Source organism: Diplotaxodon limnothrissa, linkage group LG7 (genome assembly GCF_057381915.1).
Source record: "Diplotaxodon limnothrissa isolate DT_005_m linkage group LG7, D_limnothrissa_male_GT1.1, whole genome shotgun sequence".
Lineage (NCBI taxonomy): Eukaryota > Metazoa > Chordata > Actinopteri > Cichliformes > Cichlidae > Diplotaxodon > Diplotaxodon limnothrissa.
The window spans coordinates 64,472,697-64,498,982 of NC_140602.1; the positions used below are offsets into that span (position 1 = coordinate 64,472,697).

The 26,286-nt window shown below is 40.9% G+C and overlaps 1 protein-coding gene across 3 annotated transcripts in view; it reads left to right on the top strand.

Moving 5' to 3' along the window:
• Window positions 1-907: 907 nt before the first annotated feature.
• kiaa1549la (KIAA1549-like a) overlaps window positions 908-26,286 on the top strand; it is a 107,039-nt gene continuing 81,660 nt past the window's right edge. For all 3 annotated transcript variants that reach the window (XM_085358703.1, XM_085358702.1, XM_085358704.1), the window contains exon 1: window positions 908-1,254. In XM_085358703.1, the coding sequence (XP_085214829.1) occupies window positions 1,014-1,254 (241 nt within the window). In that variant the 5' untranslated portion in view covers window positions 908-1,013. The remainder of the gene's footprint in view (window positions 1,255-26,286) is intronic.

The following is a 26,286-nucleotide window of genomic DNA, read 5'->3' on the forward strand; positions in this document are numbered from 1 at the left end:
AACACTTGGTCCATTGCGAACTGCGCTACACTCTAGTGCACTGAAAACCTCCAGTATACCCTCTATCCTGTATGAAGTAGGCTGGCTCAGCAGGCTGCAGCATCAAGTATATTCTGACCTGCAGAGGGAAATGCAAAATGTGACCAAGTATTCTGCTGAATCTTAACTGAGCAGCAAAAGAATATCTACTATAAACGCATTGCTTTTAATCGAAACCTTCTTAAATCTGGGCAATAGGACATACCTGCAGTTGGGATGTCTTGGAGCAGGTTATTTACCAACTGGAAGGTTGGTGATTTGATTCCTGGCGGCTCCAGTCTGTATGCCAAAGTATCTTTGGGCAAGATATTAAAACCCCAGTTGCTCCCAATTCAATAGCGATAGCAATCAGTTAGACGTAGAAAAAAGGTGTTTGTATAAATGTAAATATGTGTGAATGAGGGGTTCTGTATAAAGCATCTGAAACGCTCAAGTAAATCACTATATCAAGAAAAATCACTATATAGCCCACTGCACTTGTGGTGCAGTGGGCTATATAGTGGTAATATGCTGGTAACCAAAATTGGTTGCATAAAAAAAGACTTCTTCTTCTCAATTTAAAATTTCAGAAATTGACTTTAAAAAAAAAAAAAAGAAAAAAGAAAAATCTGAAAAGGTAGTAGCCTGAAGAATAGCTCGTGTATACAAAGTGCACGCGGTTTTATTTTGAAGAGAACTTCGGTTGATTTCCGGGTCTGTATCTGTGCATTGACACAGCTGCCAGCAGATATGGAGAGCGCCTTGCGGACGCAGTAGGGACATCAGACTTCACGCACGCACACAGAAACTGACACAGCCAGACGCGCAAAAGGAGAAAACTAACGCTTCTTTGTTTCCTCGTCGACCTTCACAGCCTCCAGCAGGCTCATGGAGAGCGGAGCCCTGCTTGTCCGAACCGGGGGCAGGTTGATCGGATGCCTTTCATCCCAGCAGCGCCGTTAGATGTTTCCCATTCAGGATTAATTGGTTAACCAATGGCTCCCAAACATGCGCGCCTCTCCAGCAGCGGTGGCCCCGGGGTCGGAGGGGTAAATAAGAAAGAAGACCCCTGCTCTTCCTCCTCGTCGCTATGGATCCTGGATGCGGGGATGGTGGCCGTCTACTCGCCGAGGATCGGGAAGAGGACGCGCGTGCTGAATGGAATGGTGGCCCGGTGGTTTATGACCATCGGCGCGGTGCTGATGCTGATGATGCAGAGCTCCCTGGCCGCTGACGGTAGGACCCCGATGCTCTCTTTTTCCTGTCACCGAGAGGAGCCCTGTATTCTTATTTTAATCACGTAAATAAAGCATAAACCTCGCGATCAGCCGCCTGAGTCGCGCTAATGTTTTGAATCCACTCTCGAGCTGGCTCCATGAAAACAGCGATGAAGAGCCAGTGGAGAGGAAGACCTAATGAAACTCTGTTAGACAGGAGACGAGCTGCAAAAGCAGCAGCAGCTATGTTAATGCACCCGGAGGTGTTGTGGCGATTTCTGAAGGGGTTCCTGTTGTTGTTGTTTACATTTACCGTATTGATTTATTTGTCTGACTGATTTTAAATCTCTTTATTTTGCGTTTGAACCGTCGGTGTAGTGTCACAGAGGCCCTAACCGATGTCACGGCCCCAAACAGGCAGCCGGAGCGCACTGTGGACCGCAGCGCTGCGCTCACCGCGGCCGCTTCTTTGCGTTAAGGAGGAAACTTTTTATTCATTCATGGAAAATTGGGCCCCGAGGTCTTCAGCCTCGATTAAGATCCATAGGGGACGTTTCGTAGTCGGCACAAATTAATAATTTAGGATCTCTATGTGCTCACAGACATCCGAGGATAAAAAGCAAAAAATAAAAGCACCAGTCCTCATTCAGAGAAGCAATAATTAATGCAGGAAGCTGTTTCTTTATTACTGACAGCAAAGCCTCCGTGTAATCCTTTGGGATATGCATATACTGGAAATTACTGTTTCAGTCCCTTAAGAAGATGCTGTTTCTTTTTCTTAAGGAAATAATTCAGGCCTTAAGTTGGGTCATTTTGTGTCAGAATGCCTTCATACACTGACATGTTCCTGGGCTTTGGCTGGAACGACCGCGCAGGCATCACTGCTCATCTGTTAGTCATGTTTAGACTGATTACAGGTTTGATAAAATCTTATAAAAGAAGAGAATTAAATACACCGAAACGGACTTTGGACGCATAGCAACAGTAAACCTCGTCTGATAAAGGGAGAAATCTGCAAAGCTGTGCTTAAAAAGTCACAAACAACACAATTAGAATTTATTTGCTTCAGTCAGATCCAGTGGAGATGAGAAATAAACGGCCATTTCATCCAATTTGCAAAACACATTTTCTAATTTAATCGGACTTTTTTTTGAGCTTTTAAATCTTTAAGTCAAGTCTGTTCAGCTGAAATAATCCACAACACGTGTATTAGCTACAGCTGAGATGTGAATGCCTGTACACAATAAATATTGTTAAAATAAAACACAAATGTGCCAACACACAGCCCGTCTGAACCGCAGTTTATTGGTGGTGCTCACAGCTCCGAGGGTGACATTTGCAAAAATGTCAAATGTCCTGTCGCTTTCCAGGAATAATGAGTCAGTGTGGCCAGCCCCAGTGAGAACAGTATTAAAAATATCTTTTCAAACTTTCAATTAAAGTGACACACGAATAATTATAATAAATATGTCGGCCCTCTCCCAAGATGGCATGTACACTGTAGCAGTATCTGGGAAAAGACAGTTAAAAAAAAAAAAGATAAGGAATAAATGATCTTCAGCTTAGATAAACTCATTCTTCTGAGGTGCCAACCATATTACATCAGACAAATACAAAGAGAATATGCTTCTTGTTATAATTAAATGCAGCTGCAAATTTATTTGAACTGTATTATTCATCTGTTCATATTTGCCTTTATCGAAAGCAAATAACGTCCCATGAAAATTACAATATAAAGTAAGCCTACTGGACACGATGTCAATGTAAAAGCCCCAAAATACAGTGCAGTGGTGTAATAATGTGAACATTCAATGTAACGTTTTGGTGCGGTTTCTGTGTTTGAATGGCAGGTTTCCCTGAAATGTTGTGCAACAGCGGGCAACAGGCATGTAGTTGATATTTCTCTGCTTTAGTGGCTACGTAGGAAGTGCTACACAATTAGTGCCAACATGTGTATACAAACCCTAATTTTCATTTACATGGCTCAGGACCTAATGAATCAGATGTCACTGGTGCAATGCGTGGGTAACGACAGAGTGCACCTCTGTTTCTGTATTTTGTACAAATGACAACCTCCAGGTCTAAAAAGCAAAGGTAGTGCTGAAGCACCAAACTGCAGTTCCTCTAATGGCCACTTGAGGGTGGCTCCAAAAGTGAGTGGGGAAAAAACTCCTGTGGGAAAATATTAAATGCTATCATTAAAACGCGTGTTTTACAGCGCGCTACAAAAACACAAGACAGAAATTCTTTTACAAATAAAATTCGTACATTTAGATATAAAACACATAAAGTTAGGGGTACTTTGACAGGTGTGTCAGGAGAAGCACCTGCAGTTAGTTTGGGGTTTTTCACATATTTTTGTTCTTCAATATTGGTGAGTGAAATTATATTATAATAATCTGTTACCCATGTGTTTTTGTCTGTGTATAGTTGTTGGACATAGCTTGCTAAAAAAACTCACAAACATTAGCCGATAACTTAGCACTCTACCCTGTTTTCCAGATATACAGTCATTTCTAGCTCCAAAAACCCCTGACGGCAGCAGCCAAATTGTTAACAATGAAATTTCAAAATGCAGCAACGATTGCTAGATTTAATTGCATTTAAATCTCTGATCAAAAAATCAACAATTTGTATTAATAAAACCAGCAAAGCCCTAAAAATCTCTAGAGTTTCTTTTGGAGAGAAAATGGTGACCAGGTTGCTCCATCTGTGAGCATGAAGAAATAGTGTGAAGTGTAAATTTGATTTAAAAAAAAAACAAAGTACTGCAAATGTATTCAAGCCCCAGTGTATTTTGTGCAGAAGGTGTTTCAGCCTCACCAACATGGGAATCACGGCAGTGAAAATTGCCTTCAGCTTCTACTTCACAGAGTTTCAACAAGTTAGACTATATTGACAGCCTGTGTTCGACAAAGGCCTCAAACAAACCACACAAATCAAACAATCAAACTTAAATTATAGGACTATAGGATTTACTGCCATCTTTTATATACAGTGAATGGTTTTGTCTCACTTCCACGATGTTGCCACACCTGCAGCTGACAATGTTGCTCTAAAGGAGTGACCTGTTCTGGTCTAAGTAGTGCATCAGAAAAGATAACTTCATACGTGTTCATACATATATGGTGATGTTATGGGAGATCAGACGCAGCACATTCCCCGGTACACTCCTCTTCCTCATTTTTCCCTAAAACGAGTAATTAAAGGACAGGTGTGAATTAATGGAATAGTTTAGTAGCAGCTCTGTTGGCTTGCTGCTGGTTTATATTTGCATAATAATTTAAGCGATTGTCTGACTGACTTGCACACTCAGTGCCATGTAGTTAAAGGAAGATTGTCCCTCTCTCTCTCTTTCTCTGTCTCAGTGCCACTTTACCAACCTCACTTCCCGATCAAACTGGAAAATAATGAAATTCGGGCTCATCTTAATAACAAATGCCGCCACTACTCAGGGTGTGATTAGAGGGTAATAAAGAGAGACTGCACCCCTGTGATAGGAACATCTTCATTAGATGCATAAACCTGTTGTTGGGTAAAGATTTGAGAAAATGGAGACGATTGCCAAAGTATTTAGCAAAAGAGAGTTTATCTGCCCAGCCTCCCCGGTTAAATCAGAGCAAATTGCCCACTTGCTCTGGATGATATATCCTCTTTTATGTCATGCTGCTGTGCCACTTAAGAGTGAGCTGTTCCATAGAATGGCTCAGGGAGATTTGACTTTCTCTCTCGTACCTGGTTACTCAAGCCTTTGGCTGTTTTCATTTTTTTTTTTCCCAGAGAGAAAATGTTCCCATTGTATTTTTGTTTTCTGCATTTAGAACAGAAAAAAGATGCTTTGAAGGCTGATGCCCAGCTGGTGTGTGTATGTGTGTGTGTGTCTGCAGGCTCATACAGTATGTGAATGTAGGCGTTTTCTTTAATAGGTCTACAGAGATCTTCATCCTCAGTCAATAGCTGAGATCTATTGGTCCACGTTACCATGGGAACAGATCTGCAGCTAGTACTTTTTCTCACTGTGTGTCTGTTTGTGTCAGTCAGGGATTGAAAATAACATCTGAGTAAGTGCCAGGTTAGAGTCTGTTGCCTAATGATCGGCGTCTGATGACACACCAGCGGAGATGAAACGCTCCCCGTGCTGCACTGTTTCAAAATCAACTCAAACCTTCTGCTTCCAGCTGCTAAACATCTGGTTTTCTGGTCGTCTGAGTCACTGCATCCTGCTGCTGTTGTTTTCTTAGTGTTTAACATCATATGCGACTGAATCTCTTTCACTTCAGGATGCTTCACAAACAGCAACGTGACAGCTGATGTCAGTTAGCCGTGTCTTTTAAACACAACACAGTTTCATGGACTGAAGGCAGCTTAAGAGATTGGGCTTCATTTGTTCGTTGTGGCATCATGATACATGTTCTAACCTTTTTCACGGGACGGCTTGGTGAATTTTCATGGCTGTTCCTTTCAACTTTAAATGGATCCAAGCCAGCTCTTGTAAAGTGTAACATCTTCTTATGAACATTAAAATCACACACCTGCTTGATGTTCTGCAGATCTACCACATTCTGCAGAAACAGCTGTAGCTCTGTGATGTCCTGTGGTGCCTGGCACCAGATCCTTAGGTTTTAGTGAGTTGCAGGGTGGGGCCTAAGAAGGTCAGACACTCAATGTGTTGGGGATTGTCCTGCTGAGAGAGACAGCTGCCATCGGGGAGTGCTGTTGTTATAATATGGGTTGATTGGTCTGTAGCAGAGTTATAATTCATAGTATGTGTCAAAGTACCAGATGTGATCAGGATCAGAGGTTTCCCATCAGAATATTACATAGCAACAATAAAAAGATCAGTGTTATTAACTTTACATGTCAGGAGTTTTAATTTCGATTTGCTCGCTCAGATACAAATATTCAGAAAACCAAAAGCTGCTTGGTCATTTCGGATCTTTAGTAAAACGCCGTGTCTTGGTGACTTGGGCATTAGATGGCATGCTTATATTTTTTGGTCTATAAATAGCTGAATCAGATAAAGTCCGGGAATCTAATAACCAGGAGCCGGACTGTGAGGAATTGAATGTCTGGCCACAGAGTCATTGATAAATTCTGATGCTACCGATCATGTATCTGCTGTCATCAATTAAAGCAATCGATTGTGCTGATTACATAGAGGGAAACTGGGCTCCTCCCCGCCTCCTGTGGCTTCAGAGAGAGAGGAGGAGGAGGAGGAAGAGGAGCTGGCTGAGCATCAGAGCCCTCACAATCAGATTAAAAGTTTGTGGTGCTGCAAAGGAAAGACGAGACAGAACGAGGAGGAGGAGGTAATCAGTCGGTCCCTTAGTGAGGCTGATTTAAATGTGACTTTAGGCTCAGTGCAATTTCAGCTCAAAGCAAAGAATAGCGTTCAGATGGAGAGACTGCTTTTATTAATACTGCTGCTTCACTTACGTCAGTGAACTTTGACAGAGCTTTGCAGCCCCGTTACCCACTGTGTAACAATGACACATACTAAATCTGTGGTGGCACTGAATAATAAATAAGATAAAATCTATAAATATTTATCTGTAGCTTTATCAAATGTGAAAGGAGAACGACTTTACCGTGTATTCTTCTTCTGCATATGTCAATTTTTAGTACATTTTACTCATAATTGCGGTGAATTCCGCCCGCTTCACAGAGCACTTAAGCTCCGAGCTCGTGTTTAATGCACGGGGAATGTCGGATGCGATACCTCTGAAAACTCTGATGACGGCTGACAGATGAGAAGGCTTGCTGCGCTACAACCTGCTGTATTTGATGCCAGTTACTTGGCTTCATAAGGATTCCTGCTCACACACGATCGCTCGGTTCATCCGTTTAGAAACCCTGACAAATCAAATGAACGGCAGCGCTGCACGCTCCAATGTGTCCTCTTCAGCTCTCAAGTAAATAACATTTCCGAGATTCAATCCAAAGAGGTTTGCAAAGCCACAGTTCACATCTGCTCAATTTATTTGGTGTCAAAGTATGTCTCATAAGAAGTATTAAAAAAGGGGATGTAATCAAACATTGGGGAAATGAAAACCGGTGCTTCAGCAGCTTTGCTCCAAGGGTTTTGAATCCTGTAGTTATAACAAAAGCCATAATCTATAGATAGGGATGTAAGGAGGTCAGAGGGAATGTTTTAGATAGCCTTACACTCAGATTATTCCTAAACTGTATAAAAAAAGATGGATGTAGACAGCATGAAGTTGCAGTTTTACATGGGACTCAAGCTTTTTACGCTTCCTGTTGGCTTCATTCTTCCTGGACGGTTGCCGCTTGGTTTTAAAAGATGGACTTTTGACGTGAAAGATAACCATCAACAAAATATAAAGAAACTCAGCAAAGCCCTTAAAATCAAATCTGAGTAGAATTTTTGCCTTTTAGTTCAGCGATCCCCAACCTTTTTTGCACCACAGACCGGTTTATGTCCGACAATATTTTCACAGACCGGCCTTTAAGGTGTTGCGGATAAATACAACAAAACAAAACCAGTACCGGTACCCCCCCAAAAAAGATTTATTCATAACACAAGGGAAAAGACCCAGGGAAACAGAGTTAATGATTAAAAAAACGCTAAAAACTGGTAAAAACCCTGGAAACCATGAGTTCCACACCTGAGCCTCAACTCTTGCGGCCCGGTACAAAATGACCGGTCTGTGGCCCGGAGGTTGGGGACCGCTGTTGTAGTTGACAGGTAATTCTGCAAAAGGAGCTTCCTTCTTTTTTGTGTAAAAGCTCTGAAATTAGCTCATGAGTAAAATGAATTTCCATCATTAAGTACCAAAAATGTTCCCTGCTTCCAAACAGGGATAGAAAACCACTGCAGTGGATGAGACACAATGACAAGTATGAAAAGGTCATTTAAAGATGCTTGCATTGGGTCTGCATAGTTGTAAATGAAATCCCAACAGTCCCAGATTGTTCTTGCCAACTTAACCTTCAATAACATATGAAGGTTTTCTTAGCCCAGGTCATAGCTGACCTTGAACACACTTGTGAAGGCATGAAATATGAAAAGTATGTAAATGTAAAGGACATCCTCCCTTTGAGCCAACTTTATTGTAAAGGCTGGTGGGACTTCTCGGCTCACTGTCAGAGCTGTATGCCCGAGATGACCTTATTAGCAGAGGCTTCGATTTTAATAGTTACTTCAGCCCTTTGGGAGGTATTAGCAGATATTTCATCAAAACGAGTGACAACAGTTGGAGCAGAAACCCGACTCACAGCATGGAGGACAGGGCCATCAAGACTGCTCTGGCCTCAAGGATTAAAGTTTTGAGTTGTAGCTTAAATTAACACTGCTGCTGCTCATGCTCAGACCCTAGCTGGCTGTCTTTGCATCATAATGAGACGGTAGCTTTTCTTTGCTCTGCCCCCCCCGTATCTAAAGGGCACAGGTGATCAGAGGTGTGGCAGCACATCTAAGAAGAGGATTCTGCCTGCAATGGATCCAAGGCCAAAGATCCTGCATTTGGTCCCAGAGGCTGGAGCGGTGTGGGAGTGGAGGTGGGGTGAGGGAGTGGGGTCACTGCATCATCCGAGCACATGTTCTCAGCATTAAAGCAGCAGTGGCTCATTTTGCATCGCTCTGCTTGGCTGCACTCCATTCTGTGCTTCTCTGATTATGCACTGCTGGAGCTTTTCACACCGACAAGGAGAAAAAAAAACACAACACAGATTTAAACCAGCACCATGGTCACTAAATCATGAGATTAAAAAGCCAGCAGAGTTTTAAAAACTGATAGCATTATTTTTCAAAGTAAAATGCTTATTATGGATTTGCCAAATATTTTCTTGTGAGTCCTTTTAGAGTTTTTTTGTCATTCACGATTATTTTGTACCACTGAGGCTTCTTTTTAGTGCAGATAGAGTTTGTAGTGATGCGTGCTGTCATGTTAAACGTCTCCTCTGGCTGCGCTGTCATACCTCTTACTGTTGCCAGGCAGAAACGCAGCGCAGCTTCAAGGAAGTGCTGATGAACTCTAATGATATGACTGACACAGCTCTATTTTAGCTGTGCTCTGGCGAGTGTTTTTGTGACTGTGAGCAAGCTAACCAGGCCAAACATCTCTCACAGAGAGTCCTTATCTGATCTGTCCTTCCTTGACGCGCGCGCGCACACACACACACACACACACACACACACACACACACACACACACACACACACACACACACACACGCAGTGGCACAAAGTCACATTCAGTGCAGAGCATCAGTGTACCAGACAGCTCCTTTCTGCAGCACTCTGAAGTTAATAATCTATTTCAGGAAAGAGCGCGAGTGTGTGTATGTTCGAGGGAGGAAGAGTGACTTGACATGAGAGAGAGGGGCTTCATAGGCCGACCATAAATATTGCCTCAGCTTGTATATTAAACACATTATGCATGGAAGGACTCTCTGAAATCTTACGGGTAGGCAGAAGCTCTTTTTGGATAAATAGATTTTATAATCCCAATTAGCCACACTTTGTATTTTTCTAATCTTGTGGGAGGTTGCATGTTTCTCCGTTGGTTTGTTTTGCAGAAGCTTTTTCCTATTATTATTATTATTATTATTTCCCCCCCCCACTCAGGGGGAAATATCCAAGCAATCTCAGAGGGAACCAAAATGTGTCATTACAAACCATGTGAAAATGATCAGACCGCTTAGTGGCCAGAAAAGTAAACACAGGAAGAAGGTGCTGTGTTCTGGACTGTTAGAGACTCTGGAGAATTTACTGACCTTTTCACATCTGTGGTACTCTCCTGCATCCCAGACTGCAAAGTATATGTGCTAACGGGGAGATGCTTAGTTCAAACTTGCAACATACACCATTACCAAAACCCCATTAGAGTTTGTTAGGAACCAGACTGAGACCACGTCCCGCAAGGGTCTCGGTGCAATTGTTTTGGTCCGAACACAAATGTGACTGTGTTCACATCTGCACTAATGAACTTAGTTTATACTGGACCTTCGTGCAGCCCTTTATATTAGGGATACCAGCAGTCACTAACACCATGCAAAGCTAAGAGTAGAAAAAATTGCCTGAAGCCTGAGCATCTGTCTCCGGGATTATTTGCAGCCCCAACTGGTTACCTCGCGCTTGCCTGAGTCTCGTTCTGCCGGCTTTTGTTTGTTCCTGTGAAAAGGAAGCTCAAACAGCTTCATAATTTACATAAATCAAATTTCAAACAGTAATCAAAACTAGTAATAAAAGATCATCAACTTACTTTTAACAATAGAATATATAGAAAAAAACTGAAAAGCTGGATCAGAAGAAGAAATGCCTTGTTGCTAAAAACGAGCCCTTTTGCACTGATTTAAGTTATTTCATCTTCTCTAGATTTTACCTCTTTACAATAGAGACATCTGTGTGATCATGCAGCGTGCTTATCATGCTTCCTCACTGTGGTCATGTGATGTGGGACAGGTTCTGCATATCGATTACTTCGTGCTGCGTAAAGCATCTCTGCAGCGTCTGTAGTATGAGACGACAACTGTTAGCTGGTTAGTTTCCCCAAATTACACATAGATCCAACATGTGTGTGTCTGTAACTTTAAGAGACCAAGAAACCACCTGAGGGCTAAAAAAACGAAGCCAACTCAAAAATGAGCCAGTAGTCCGTACCTGTAAGGCCTTGGTCACATGTAGATGTAGCAGTCAGAGAGCACAAATCTCCAGCAAGGTAGCTCAGAAGGCAGTATTTACTTTTAAGGAAATAGGATTGTGTTTTTTATTTTTAATTTTGTTTTCTTAATTCTTTTTGGAGGTGCTTTGAGACGTTTGTGGTGAAAAATGAAACTTAAAAATCAGGTGGATTACACAAACACTATCAAGGAGTATGTAATGGATTATAAGTACTGATTTGTTGATAAGGAGACATGATTAACTTGAGCTTACAGTATATCTTGAACTAGCAGCTCTTTCTTTTGACAATAGCCTCTTTAAAGACATATTTTAGGGTCAATTTGAAACAAAGGCAGTTGTAAAATATATCATCCCCTATGTGCCTGTCTGTTGTCAATACAAACAAAGACGGTAAGAAACGGTTTTAAATGGCTCTATACAGCATTATCACTGACCTTTAGATACCTTTCTACATGCTGAAAATACACACCACATTTGTGAGAATCACAGTTTCTAAGTTGGAAGGCTTTGTGTCAGGTTTCAACCAATGAATCACCCCTACAGTGTTGTACAGAATTAAGTCAAAACTTTTCATGTTTGCAGACAGAATGATGACTTGCATGCAAACACTACTAAAAATATTACCTCCCTTATTGGAGGTAACATGCTTGTATGCTAATCATACCTCACCTTTTTGTTGTCATGTGGTGCTTGTTAGATTTTTGGGTCCAACACCTATTACATTTTTTTTAAAACACTTGCTTCTCTGTGGAAACTGGGCTGAGAGTTAACACTGCTTATAAACTATTAGATGAACTTGTAGCGTCCTGCACACTCAGTTGTTGAAATGTCCTTGAACATTAAAGGGCAGAGCATGAGGCGAGTATAACAAACATTTGCAAGCAGTCTGATGGACACGGTTCACAACTGAGTAAATTTAGTAAATGATCCAAATATGAAATGTCAGTCATTATTTCATACCTCAAATGAAACGAATGGATTTTTTGTCCCCAGATCCCATTTCTGATTTCCAAGGTCAGGAAATTAATTCAGTAAAGGTAGCCAGAGAGAAATATTGAGTGCTGGTGGAGGTTTACTTTTTTAGGGGTTTTGTATGGCAGCATGATTGAACTGATCAAAATAAAAAGCATGTGGCGTGACCACATCAACCGCCAAGTTTCATGAGGTCTCGAAGCCTTGTACATGCAACAAATAGATAAAACTGCCTCTCGATGGAGAGCACACCCTGCTGAAGAGATGAAAGGTAAATCCTGAGATTGGAAATTTCCCCCCGGACTTGGCAGCAGACAAGTATGGAAACAGGTGTTTTTTTTTTTTTTTTAAATATCAAGTGATGGTAGAGAAAACATCAAATCTGGGCAGACGGAGAGGGAATGATGCCGGCTGATGGCCTCACTTGATTTAGCTTGTCATTAGCAGCACTGTCATCATTAGGACTGTAATGATCATCTAATGAAAATAAGAATGAAAAGCAAAAGATTTAACTCGTGTGCAAAAGGTAGAAAGGGAAGAAACAATCTATCTGGCATCTACTTTTAGAGTCAGCCTCGGGGCTTGTTAACAAGAAGATTTATTTTCTGTCACTAAAATAAAATGAAATGTACAAACTACTTTGCTTTTGTCCACGCTCCCTGCTGTTCCTGTAAGGATATTATGCAACCAGACCGATTGTGGAGTGTGCCTTCAAAGGCCTCTGTGTTTTTCCGCCGTTACCCACTCCATCGTCTTCATGTTCGTTTGCTTTTCTGTTTAAAATCAACTGTGCAGAAAATGCAATCCAGCTTGTGATATCCGTGAGAAGTCAATTTGTTCAGATGAACTACTACAGTATTTATTTATTTTTTAGCAAGTTGTTGATGAACTGCTTGTACTGCAGGAGGTTGTTTCAGGCTCCAAACCGGCAGACAGGCAGGGATTTATTTCTGCTGTAGCAACTGAAAAAGGAAAAAAATGGGGAGAGAGGAAACAAAGCAGGTGAAAGAATGAAAATTTAATCAGGCTGTGCTTCTTAAGGTTTGACTGGGAGAGGGTTGGATTTATAGCTGCTTGGCCTTCCCTCTTTCAACTCACCATGTATCACTCCAGCTGCTCACCTCCCTCCTATCACTCACTCACTTCTGTGTGTGTGTTTGTGTGTGCATGCAAGGGCCTTTCCATTTGTGTTTCTGATGTGTCATTTGGCCTTGAAGCCAATGATGTGTATGTAACAGCCACATTTTGTTCACGTCTAAGGATGCTGTTCTGCTCTTTAGTAAGCTTCATTCACTTCAGCTGTTGTCTGAGCAATCCTGGAAAAGTGGCCGTACAGAACAATAACCTACTTTTGTATTTGTGGCCAAAGTCCATCTGGCAAAGATATTCACGGTGTTAATCGTTGAGATCTGGAGTTTCCAGCCAAAAGAAAAGGGTGGTCAGCTGACAGATGTAAAGCAAACCTCGCAGTTCGCCAGACCTGTTTAGAAGATAAATTGAGGGCACAATGCTTACCCAAACTTTTATATTGCAAACATCCATCACAGTTTAATGCAGTTCAGTTTTCTTTATATAACAACAGTCATTTCAGTGCCCTTTATATTGTACGGTAGAGAACAAAGAACCCCATTTGATGCCCTGTAAACAAGCATTTGGCAACAGTGGAGAGAAAGAACCCCCTTTTACAATCTGGACAAGAATCAGGAAGGGGGTTTACAAAGTTTACAAACTGATGCTTTTGTGAATTTAGGTCGATATGACACAGTCACATGAATGATTTTATTTCATTTTTTGATCAGGTAAGTTATCAGTTCAATCCAGTTTTATTTACATAGCATCAAATCCCAACAACAGTCGCCTCAAGGCAGGGCTGTTCGATATAATGAGAGAGAGAGATAGATAGATCGGATGATGATGATATGAAAACGTCTATCGTTTCATTTTGCGCTATGGATTGTTTCATTGTGTCGCAAAATAAACTGTTTACAGCAATATTTTTTTTCATCGTTTTGATGGTCACTGTAGAATTAAAGTTCTCTCTTTCTCTTATATTTAACCTCCTATGATCACATTTTGGGTTATTTAGACCAAAACAGTGAATTTTGCTCTACAAGGGCCTGATATCCACTTACATTATACTGTCCTATCAAAATTTTAAACGAATATCCTCATATGTGGCTCTTATTTTTCTTAAAAACAAATATACAGTGGGGCAAAAAAGTATTTAGTCAGCCACCGATTGTGCAAGTTCCCCCACTTAAAATGATGACAGAGGTCAGTAATTTGCACCAGAGGTACACTTCAACTGTGAGAGACAGAATGTGAAAAAAAAAAAATCGATGAATTCACATGGTAGGATTTGTAAAGAATTTATTCGTAAATTAGGGTGGAAAATAAGTATTTGGTCACCTCAAACAAGGAAAATCTCTGGCTCTCACAGACCTGTAACGTCTTCTGTAAGAAGCTTTTCTGTCCCCCACTCGTTACCTGTATGAATGGCACCTGTTTGAACTCATCATCTGTATAAAAGACACCTGTCCACAGCCTCAAACAGTCAGGCTCCAAACTCCGCCATGGCCAAGACCAAAGAGCTTTCGAAGGACACCAGGAAAAGTATTGTAGACCTGCACCAGACTGGGAAAAGTGAATCTACAATAGGCAAGCAGCTTGGTGTGAAAAAATCAACTGTGGGAGCAATCATCAGAAAATGGAAGACATACAAGACCACTGATAATCTCCCTCGATCTGGGGCTCCACGCAAGATCTCATCCCGTGGGGTCAAAATGATCATGAGAACGGTGAGCAAAGATCCCAGAACCACACGGGGGGACCTGGTGAATGACCTGCAGAGAGCTGGGACCAAAGTAACAAAGGTCACCATCAGTAACACACTATAACGGCAGGGAATCAAATCCCGCAGTGCCAGACGTGTTCCGCTGCTGAAGCCAGTGCATGTCCAGGCCCGTCTGAAGTTTGCCAGAGAGCACATGGATGATACAGCAGAGGATTGGGAGAATGTCATGTGGTCAGATGAAACCAAAGTAGAACTTTTTGGTATAAAGTCAACTCGTCGTGTTTGGAGGAAGAAGAATACTGAGTTGCATCCCAAGAACACCATACCTACTGTGAAGCATGGGGGTGGAAACATCATGCTATGGGGCTGTTTTTCTGCCGAGGGGACAGGATGACTGATCCGTGTTAAGGACAGAATGAATGGGGCCATGTATCGTGAGATTTTGAGCCAAAACCTCCTTCCATCAGTGAGAACTTTGAAGATGAAACGAGGCTGGGTCTTCCAACATGACAATGATCCAAAACACACCGCCCGGGCAACAAAGGAGTGGCTCCGTAAGAAGCATTTGAAAGTCCTGGAGTGGCCTAGCCAGTCTCCAGACCTCAACCCCATAGAAAATCTGTGGCGGGAGTTGAAAGTCCGTGTTGCTCGGCGACAGCCCCAAAACATCACTGCTCTCGAGAAGATCTGCATGGAGGAATGGGCCAAAATACCAGCTACTGTGTGTGCAAACCTGGTAAAGACCTATAGTAAACGTTTGACCTCTGTTATTGCCAACAAAGGTTATGTTACAAAGTATTGAGTTGTATTTTTGTTATTGACCAAATACTTATTTTCCACCCTGATTTACGAATAAATTCTTTACAAATCCTACCATGTGGATTCATGGATTTTTTTTCACATTCTGTCTCTCACAGTTGAAGTGTACCTCTGGTGCAAATTACTGACCTCTGTCATCATTTTAGGTGGGGGAACTTGCACAATCGGTGGCTGATTAAATACTTTTTTGCCCCACTGTAAGTTAAAAAAAAAAAAAAAAAATCAGGTAATTCTTTGTTTTTACATTCGTCGGGCCCCAATATGCCCAAATATCAAAGAGAAGTTAAAAATGTATGCCGTGGAGGAGTTCGGGTCTTAGGAGGTTAATATAACCACACTACTGACGGACAAGCGACGGTTTGTATGCGTTGTCATTAGCAACAAGATGTTAAAACCATCGTGTGGCTCCGTCGTTCCACATAAACCTTTCACAATAAAGCTGAAGATCCTGTTGAGAATTTTTTCAAAATAAAATGAATCACGTAGTATGCACGTTACGGACAACAAGCCAAAAAAGAGCTGTCAGGAGCTAAAAGAATAAAGCTTGGAACAGGCTTTTCCGTGTAATAAATACTTACAGAGAAAATTGCAGCCGTTTCAACTTATGCAACACTCGACTCCAGGTACATGACACCCAGCTGAAAACATTTCACGCAAGTCGAGTTGCCTGAGATTCACAGAAAATGTAAAATTTTTGTGATATATATCGTTGTCAGGACGATAAATGTCTTATATTGGGAAAAGAGCTTTTGGTCATATCGCACAGCCCTACCTCAAGGCAACCTCCCCAAAACTGTTCATGTAAATTTGTAACTGCCCTCAGACCATGTGCATGTACAAATTATGAAAATGTAAACGCATAGTTGCCTAAAGACAGTTAATACTGTAATGTAAAGACCCTACAATAATACAGGGAAAATCCCAACAACCAAATGAGCCCATTTGAGGAAGCACTTGGTGACAGTGGGAACGAAAAACTCCCTTTTAACAGGAATAAACCTCTGGCAGAAACAGGCTCAGTGAGGAGCAGCCAAGAATGAAAATTTCCCTCCACTTTGTACTGCGTTTTTATCTGGAGATTAAAGATCAAATACATCCACTGCAGACTCCTGCAATACACCAGCAACAGACATTATCTTGCAAATATAGTATGAAATGATCTAAACTTGATAAAAAAGCCATTTCCCCTATCATAACACAAAATATAGGTTCCCTTTAAATCCATTTCTTTTGGCATATCAATGATATTTGGAATCTTCTTTGAATGAACACTTTTTTTTTTTTAAACAACATTAAAAAGCAGCGTATATGATATTCAGCGTGGTGGGCTTAGCCCGAATGTACCTTAAGTTTCTTGTTACATAATCTCATATTTATAGGATTACATTTTTTTTTCTGTTTCCATAGCAATGTTTGAAATATTCTCTTTGGTCGTATGTGATGAGAATGCGAAGGTGCACATAAACCGTATCCTGAAGTTGACCTGAGCCTCTGGTCTGTTATCTCTTATGTAAATAGCTAAATTTAAGTGCCTTCAACACAGGGATCAAAACTGTTTGGACATTAGATAAAGGATTTAAAAAAAAAAATACAAGACATTCCTCCACATGCATCAAAAGCAACTTAATTTCAACAATTGGCTGCAATTAGGGGAATCAATTTCCACACGGCAGCTCCTTTTCTTCATTATGTGTGCCTGGTGAACCGAACTTAGATTGCTGTGTAAATGGAACAATTGCTTTCGATGGCAAAGGTAATTGTTCCCCCTGGGTAAATCAAAGTCAAACCGCATGGCTCTGACCCCAGCACACACACTCTGTTTACCAGCCTCAAGAAAAAAAATCTACATAAAATATTCATAACTGTGCATAATCAGACATGCTGTTCAAGACCTAGTTTAGGTGTTAGCGAGCTGTAAGGTCTCAACAACCTAGTTTAGATTCCGGGTTCGTGAGCAAGGAATATTTAAAAACCAGTGCTCCCGCTGGTTCGGATGGCTTTATGAAGATCAGAGGTTAGTTAGCAGCAGGCATTATGAAACCAGCACCTCGCTGTGAGCACTGAGATACTTGTGATTGAAGGAGAAACCAGTGCAGCACCATATCTTTGGTTTGTGTGTTTTGCACTTTAGGATTAAAGTAAAGTGCCGTCACTCAGACTAGTGCTCTAATCACTTTTTAGGGACTTCAGAAGTCTGTTCGGTCTTTTTAACTGGCAAACTGTTAGCGATGATGTTGAACTCTGCTCTGGGTGTCTGTGTAATATGATTCAGACCGTTACATAACAAATGATGACTAATTGGCGCACAATTATTCTCTTTCTGCAGTTCCTTAAACGGCACAAGATTTTAATTTCATCAACGCCGTCATCGTCTCGTCATCGCTGGGTGGAAGCACTGACTGATAGGAGTTAGGTTAAAGATAATGATGAGGACACTTAATCAGATTAATGTCTTATTTCCACAGCCGGTAATGAAATGGCACTCTTTGCTCACACCATATGTGTTTTATGCACTCACACGGATAATAGTGTGCCACCACAGGGGACACAATAAGGGCAAACGCACATCAGGTGCTCCAGGCCAATCGAAAGCACTCAGCTCACTCATTGGCTTGCTCAAAGTCACATGGTACATCTTGCAGCAGCTTTGGCTTGTTTTCATTTCTTTCTTTCTTTCTTTCTTTCTTTTTTTTTTTTTTTAATTTAAAAAAACAGTAAAAAATCAATACAGCTTTACACACAAACACCCACACTGTGTACAGACTCACACACAGGCACACAATGTTCAAAAAGCATCAAAGTACCACAACAATCCACTATGATTACGTGTTTGTGTAAGTGCGTGCGTGAGTATGTACGAGTGTGCACTTGTGTGGCGACAGAAGTGCGTCATGTGTTCTGTTTTGAGTATACTTCAGCTAATAGGAATTTATAAGCGAATTAGAGCTCCCTCATTGAGTGTGTGCGTGTCACACTACAAAGAGGCCTGTCCTGTTTCTGACATTCCTCAGAGGAAATGGTTGTCTTTAACAATTTGACTTTTTGTGTTTAGTTGTCGAAGGCTTGACAGCTGTGTGAAAACACAACCTGATGAGATTTTTAGCCAGAAACTGGAACAAAAATGAAAGCAAAGTTGTGTAAAAGTGAGATGAGCTTACAGTAATATGTTGTTTGTAAGTTTTATGTGATGCACTGTTTTTGTGTCGTTCACACAGAAGCACACACTGCAGTGTGGATATTTGAGTATGTAATCTAAGTGGAGCCATGTTGTTATGATCTCTTACAATTCACTTCCAGCTTTTGTAGCGATTTATTGTCTTATTAATTAGGAAACATCTTCTGTAAACTGATACAAAATCTCAGTAATATCAATATAACATAATGTTATTATTATTGTGATATATGTAAAAGTGACACGATTTCGATATTCCATTTTAAATACCTCAGTTTTTCCAAATATATCCCAGAACAACATCCCCAGTTATGTACATGAATTTCCAATTAACACCACACCGTCACAAAACAAGTTTTCAGTCAAATTTCAAGTTCCATTGTTTGAGTCTCTGTATTTATCAGGCAAAATCAAACTCTCAGACTCTTTTATTGCTGTGTGGCTTTTATATTGTCGTTCTGATTCAATAAAAGTAGATTGTATATTTCCCTAGTGACAGTTCTCTGCTCCAAAAAACAGACGCTACCTAATCTATCAGTCTGTGGCTCTCCATTTTACCTTCACCAGGGTTTAAAATTGAAATCTAAAAATAAAAATAATTGCAGTGAGTGTGTGTGGGTGCAGAGCACTAAAAGCCTCTAAGAGGTATTTTGGGGTGGCCAATGACCCGAGTGTACTACTGGGACTCATGCCCTGCTGTTCTCCTGGATTCATCAGATACTGTCAGTTGTAGCTTGGAGATGTGCAGCTGCAATTTTTCAGTTCGACTTGAAGATTTTTAAAAAGCACAGCTGATGTACTTTGTGCAAAATTCATAAATACAGCCAATGATAACTTCACGAAAAGTGAGAGGCCATAAATAACAGTGACAGTTGAGCACTGTTGCTTGACGACATGAAGGTTGCAGGTTCAAACCTGCCTGGGGTGTTTCTGTGTAACGTTTGGATGTTCTGCCTGTGGCTGCATAAAGCAGAATCTATTTATATTTTTTGTTCAATAATAAATACCAGTGGAGTCTGCTTTTGTCTCATCTAGATCACTTCCCACTGCGGTTCAGTAGAAGCACTAGAGCTGGCACTTTGTGTGGGTGGAGATGATTTCCCACCAGTGACCATTCCTAGCACCAGATTTAAATCTAAGTAAAGTAGGCACTGCTTTGCTCTGTCAGCTGGGCAGGAATGGTTCCATAAAACCTCTCAAGTGCTGGCTGGTAAAAGCTTCATTAGTTAGAAGCTTCACATATAATAAACTGATAAATTATGCTTGTTGTCAAAAAGCAGCTTAATCCAGCGGTTATGGAGCATTCAATCGAGGCTGTTTCTTCCTTTAAGTCTAACATTTAGTTTTGTTTTAACTCAATTTTGATCTCCACAAACATTTGATAAAATTGTGACTTTTTTTAAACTCAACATTACACTCGCCCTCTTTTACCTTCAGAACCGCCTTAATTTTTCATGGCATTGATTCATCGAGGCGGAAGCATTCGCCAGAGATTTTGGTCCATATTGACATGATGGCATCACGCAGTTGTTGTAGATTTTTCGACTGCTCGTCCATGATGCAAATTTTCTATTCCACCACATACCAAAGTTGCTCTATTGGATTGAGATCGGATGACTGTGGAGCTCGTCTGAGTGCCTACAATCTGAATGTTGCTGCAAAAAATTAAAAACACTTGTCTGCATCTAATTTTGGTGAATCTGTGCAAACTGTAGATCATCTTTTGTTAAAACCATATACATTAGATGGACATAGTCACAATGATAGTTTGGCATTTTAGCGCTTTCATTTTTTTTTTTTTAAAACTCAATATGAACATATATACACAACAAGGTACACTAGCTGCCATTAGCTAACGCTTGCACTATTGACTAGCTTAGTTAGCAAGATCTATGCCTAAAGTTGTGATATCAAGTGAGATTATGTTTTGAAATGGTCTACAGTTGCTTCTCTGACCCCACGGTATTTGTCCTGCTGCCTAAAAATACACCTTCAGAGGATCCACAGACGTCATGGGGCTGACCCATGATGCACTGGACTTCTCTTTTCTTCTTAGTTAATGCTTATTTTGGTGCTCTGCTTTTAAACCAGTTATTTTATTCTGGTGTCAAAAAATGTGCTCATTAAAAATTCTCCCCCGTGTTCTAAACCAAGTTACATTTCTAAGACCTTTTCACGCAGCTCTAGCCTTCTGCTTTAATTATGGCTGTTTACACTTTGGTTGTTAAGTTGCATTTTCTTTAATCCATTAAAAAAATCTAAATCATGGCCTGCTGAGATAAATTTGTCTGCAATGCCTTGTTGCCTGACAGATTTATTGTTACCCAGCAGTAGATTGGCTTCACATGCTTTACAGTTCTACTGCGAGATCGTTGGCTAGATCCAAATGTGCGCCTCATATCTGTCCTGGCATTTTATTGGCTCCCTGTTTGTTTTAAAAGGGACCATAAATTTTTGCACAGACTTTTGATTTATTAAAACTCCTTCCTTTTGAGTTGAGGTTGATTTAATCTCTTCAAAAAGCAAGAAAAATTTGTATCTTTAGTGTTTCTGCGACAAGGTGAAGACATCTATCCATCTTATACACACTCCCACTACACAAACGCGCACTCATATGCACGTTTCCACGGTGATCCGTCATCACAGACTTGCTGTCACGCCAGCGAGGCCTCAGCAGCAGCAGGTTGGCTGCGGGAAATGAAGCGAGAGATGGGATCTGAACTGGCGTCTGTGTGTGTGTGTGTGTGTGTGTGTGTGTGTGTGTGTGTGTGTGTGTGTGTGTAATTTGGGTATGTTCGGACTCTTCTATCTGCACCCCTGTCGGGACTCAGTGGACCTATTTTCCAAGTTTGTCTGCAGCGGTGTGTGTCACAGCTTGTTTGTGTGTCGTGCGGTGACATCAGGGTTTCTGTGCGCTTGTCTGTGGTTCAGCTTTGGGTGTGTTATTGTTTCTGTCACTGTTTGCGTAGCTCTGTGTGTGTTTGTGAAAGGGTAAATGGACTTAGGCAGATGATGTAATACTTTTTGTCCCCTTGTGTGTCACTTCACATAAGCTAATGGCTTTGGAGTTCAAAGAGTGTGTGTGTGTGTGTGTGTGTGTGTGTGTGTGTGTGTGTGTGTGTGTGTGTGTGTGTGTGTGTGTGTGTGTGTGTGTTTGTTTCTGTGGGGGAATTTCATTGGATGCATCTTGTCAAAGACAGGAAGGTGCTCAGCTTACTAAAACCATAATCCTTAATTGTTTAAAGTGCAGCACCGAAGCAAAGAATCGGTGTAGGACAATGTTTCTGGTTTATTCTTACACAACTGGACTCGGTGGGACACTGTATTGTAAAGATGGATTTTACCATGTTTGATCATTTCTGGTGCCAAAGTGTTTTTTCTGAAAATATCGAAAAAAAAATTTCCGAATCCCTTTTAGCTTTTTTTTTCTTTCTGTGTCTCTAATACATACAGTGCAGTGCAGCATTCCCACATGTCAAATAGAAATATGAATTTATGGAGTGGTTTAGAGCACACTGGATAACAAAGAATCAATTGACCTCTGCTGCTCCCATTTTCTAAGGCAATATGAGCAACATTTCCTTGATGCCGCAGTACGGTATTGTAAAACACGAGAGCTTTTTAACTGTGAGAACATGAAATTTAAAATGAACCTGTCTCTTATGATGAAAAAATATTGGAATAATAACAGTGGGAAGCTTTGGCGGATCAGCCAGCCTTGTTTCTGTGCGTTTGTGCATGTGGTGGCGCGGATTCTGCGTTTATTCCCAGTGTGAGTAACGAGTATGGGTAACCTGACACAAGCAGGAGCTGATCTTCGGTGAGCAGCAGTATTCTTATCTCCATTGGCCGATGGCATGTTTTCCATCTTTTGGTTGTAAAATCCTGCAAAACAAACAAGAACCTATTTGCTCTTATGCTGCATGCATGAGTGATTTCAAACACCACCTCTTCCTTTTTCCACACCTTAACAACTAAAGAATTTATCTGATTTATCTTTCCCTGATGCATTTTTTCCTCTGACTTTAAGTCTAGTAGCTGGGAACCATGGCAACATCAAAATTATTGCAACCAAGGGCAGTGAACTTGCAAACTTTGTCTATGAAATGGTTGCTTTAAAATCACAACCCAGGTCTTCTACTACTTGCAATCGGTTGCAAAATGGGGAAAAAAATTAAATGAAACCACTGATTTTTCATGGTTGTAATAACAGCATTCATACCAATGAATCAAAAATGCACTATTTTCTTAGTTATATTATTAAATTCTGTTTTATTTTTATGTTAATTCATTTCTTGTTTTTATTTTAAATAGTCTTGATAAAAAATTATGTAAAAATTTTTTAAATGTGACTTATTTGGTAGTAAACAGACATTTACGTCTTCTATGAATTATTCTATAACAAATTAACATTGCAGTAGGGACATATTTGGGGTCTTTTTATCTTGCTAAGGAAACGCAGACTGAAGGAGCCTGGGTTCCACCAGCAACCTTCTTGTTAGTAGTAAACCTGAATGACAGCGTCCCCATGATTCCCTGATTGACATGCAGTGAGATAACCAAGGTCTCATCTTTTAAGGGGGTTATAGCGTATTTGTATGCGTGGGATTGGCTTGTTCCATAGAAATTCTCTTAAAATCCACACCTGAAACTGAATATGGGTAAATAAGAAAATGATCTTGAATCCATTCTTTAATTGTGCTGAAAATATCAGGTGTACTCTGATATGGTGCTTATAAAGTCAAATGTGTTCCGCTTTTTAAAATTTGCCCTGGCCTTCTCGGGGCTTGTGTCCAGAATCACAGTGCTATAATCTCCCTGCTTCATGGTCAGAATCACATTTGAATAGGATGCAATGTTTTCTTTTGGTTCTTCAAAATCCGAATATGCTCAATGCAAGTGTGAAGGCCCCCACTGTGTCCAGGATTACCATAAACAAAGACGATCACACTGGTAGACAGTGATTTGTGGGCCTCTCTGCATGCCTGAGATGGTGGTAATGCCTGTCTCCAGAAACCAATGAATAGCAACAAGTAAAAGTTTGTGGGGGTTTTTGTCTGTAGATGTGAAAATGGAAAAATTCAGCTTTATAATGAAATATTGACCAAAAACAACTACAATAAATAAGCCTAGACCTTTAAGTGTCCAGAATAGGATGGATTTAGCTTTATGCCCACTCTCCACTGACTAAACATAAAGGTCGTAGTAATATATTTGGCAGTAGAAATGACTTCATACTACACAAGCTATCCACATATACCCAACCTGAGAATATTGAATGCTGCTCAATCTTTACACAGAATAGGAACTTATTGTAATGCATGAAGAATTTGAGTGCAACATTCGGTCTGTTTTAAGCTCAGTTTTGATTTCCAACAACTGCTAAACACAATATGTCATCAAGCTCGCCACTAACTTTGCTCTGAGACATTAGCGTCGGCTGATTTGAAGCTTTAAGTCTGACATTATGATCGTCACTGTTTTGGTTTTCTTTAAAACTGGATGTGACCACATGTGAAGGGTAGCGCTGGGTAGTTTGCGGTATAATTTAATGATGTCGGTGGCTTAAATGTCTGTATGAATCTCTTTATGTGTTAAAAAACATTTCCACATTAAATGTCACAACACTGCACACTGGGTAATTCCATCAATGTCTGCAGAATGTTGGCAGACTTATGTTAACTGTGCATAAGGGGCTCAAAATGTGTGCGATGGAGTCCACATGCACTTGAGGATTTGACAGTGGGACTTAGCGGGAAGGTGCTTCAAAGTCTGCGGGTGTGGAGATTGGGACTGTGTCATATTCCATACACTATTTAGGTCAGCTTCAGCATAAAGGAGTCAGTGAAGGAAGAAAGTTGTAATTCAGTGTCCGTCTTGAATCAGCTGCTATTTCTTCAGTTGATCTTACCTCATCTTTTACGTCACGTTTTGTTTTATATACAGCTAAGCTAATTATATAGAGCACAAATAAATTACAATAATTTGTACAAATCCTGAAAGTTCCTTTCTCCTTTCTTCAGTAGCCTATTTAAGCAGTACGACAAAGCCGACAGCAAAGTCAGCTTTTGAAAGTGATTGAGCGCTTCACTGTGGTGACAATGATTCTGCTGTAGGAACAAATACCTGTAGAAATGTACAATGCTAAAAGCCTATTGATCTCTACTTTTGTCACCTGGTGAAAATAAGCTTTAGCCCTCTTGGTTGGGGTTGGCACACAGTCCCAGAGGGTCTCGCTTTGTTAAAAAAATCACAATCTCAAGCACCGTCACATGCAAATGAAATGCTCCAGAACAAGTCAGTGAGCTCAGATAACTTTAAGTGCAGGAAAAACTTTTCAGCTGCTGTATCAGACAGAGTAAATGCTCAGTTTTCTGCAGGTATTTAGTGAACTTTGCAGGCCGACTTGACTGAATCGTGCATGTTTAATGTCCTGCTGAGAACCAGCAGCTGTGGGAGTACCAAGAGGCCAGTTTGGCAAACAAGTCTTTTTTTTTTTTCTTTTATAATTTATTTTATATAATTTATTCTTTCAACCCAATCTCGATTTTTTTGAATTCAGAATAACCAAATCTAACCAATCAGATCACTGCATTTAGCAAAGACTAGGCTTGTTGCTCAAAACGCACACCGGTACTGTGTGCACAGTGAGATGGAAATAGTGAAATAATCCTGTCTTACTTTAGGCACACAGATACTCTTCCGGCTCTCTGAAAGGATTTCTCTGCATTCTCAGATGTAGTCTGTTACGGACCATCTAGGGGTGACCCGACACCCGCAACAAGAGGGATGATCCACCCCCCGTTCGACCCCAAGCAGCACATCACACCATAAGTTAAAAATAGGAAGTGGTTTATGTACAGGAACGGAACAAAATGGAATTCACAGGAGATGCTCAGGCTTCAGGGCGGACCCACACCAAAATAACAAACAAAAGGAAACTAACTCAGAGGAGCGACTGCTCCAAAAGAAACATAACCAAACAACAATCACTTACCTCCCTGACTAACACAACATGAGAAAACTGTGACCAATTGAAAAGGCGATCCACCCCTACTTCCTCCTGGATTCACAAAACAACACAGGGCATGTTGCAGCCCCAGCTGGTTGGGGTAAAAACGAGGATGGATGGATTGCCGTCGTCAACCGTGCTGTCATATACTCCGCCTCCAGGTCATCATCCAATCCGAGCACACCATCTTCGGGATCCACCTCTCCTGGAGGCGCACCTGCACACTCAAATTTACATTTCAGAACCCCAGCCCATGACGGCAGCTGTAACAGGTCCAAACTCTGCCACTGACATCCTGAAATATGGACGAAAGCGGCCATAACGCAGTTTCAGCTCCTGGATCAAACATGGAAACTTTCACTGCTGTTGCCTTTTCGTGGGAACTGGATGGACCGAGAAGTTTCTTAATTGTCTTGTTTAGAAACATCAGGACCAGCTCGTCATTGCTTGCAGTCAACTTTTTTTCACAGAGCATCTGTTGATGGTTGAATTTGCTGCAAAATCGCAGTGTGTTTGGTTTGTAACAGCCTTTATGCTCAAACTAATGTAGCAAATAGTGAAAACTTGGGGTTTTATTACTGACAAAACCGAAAAGGGAGGTCTGTAAATGCACAGACAGCTAATTAAAAATAAGTGGCT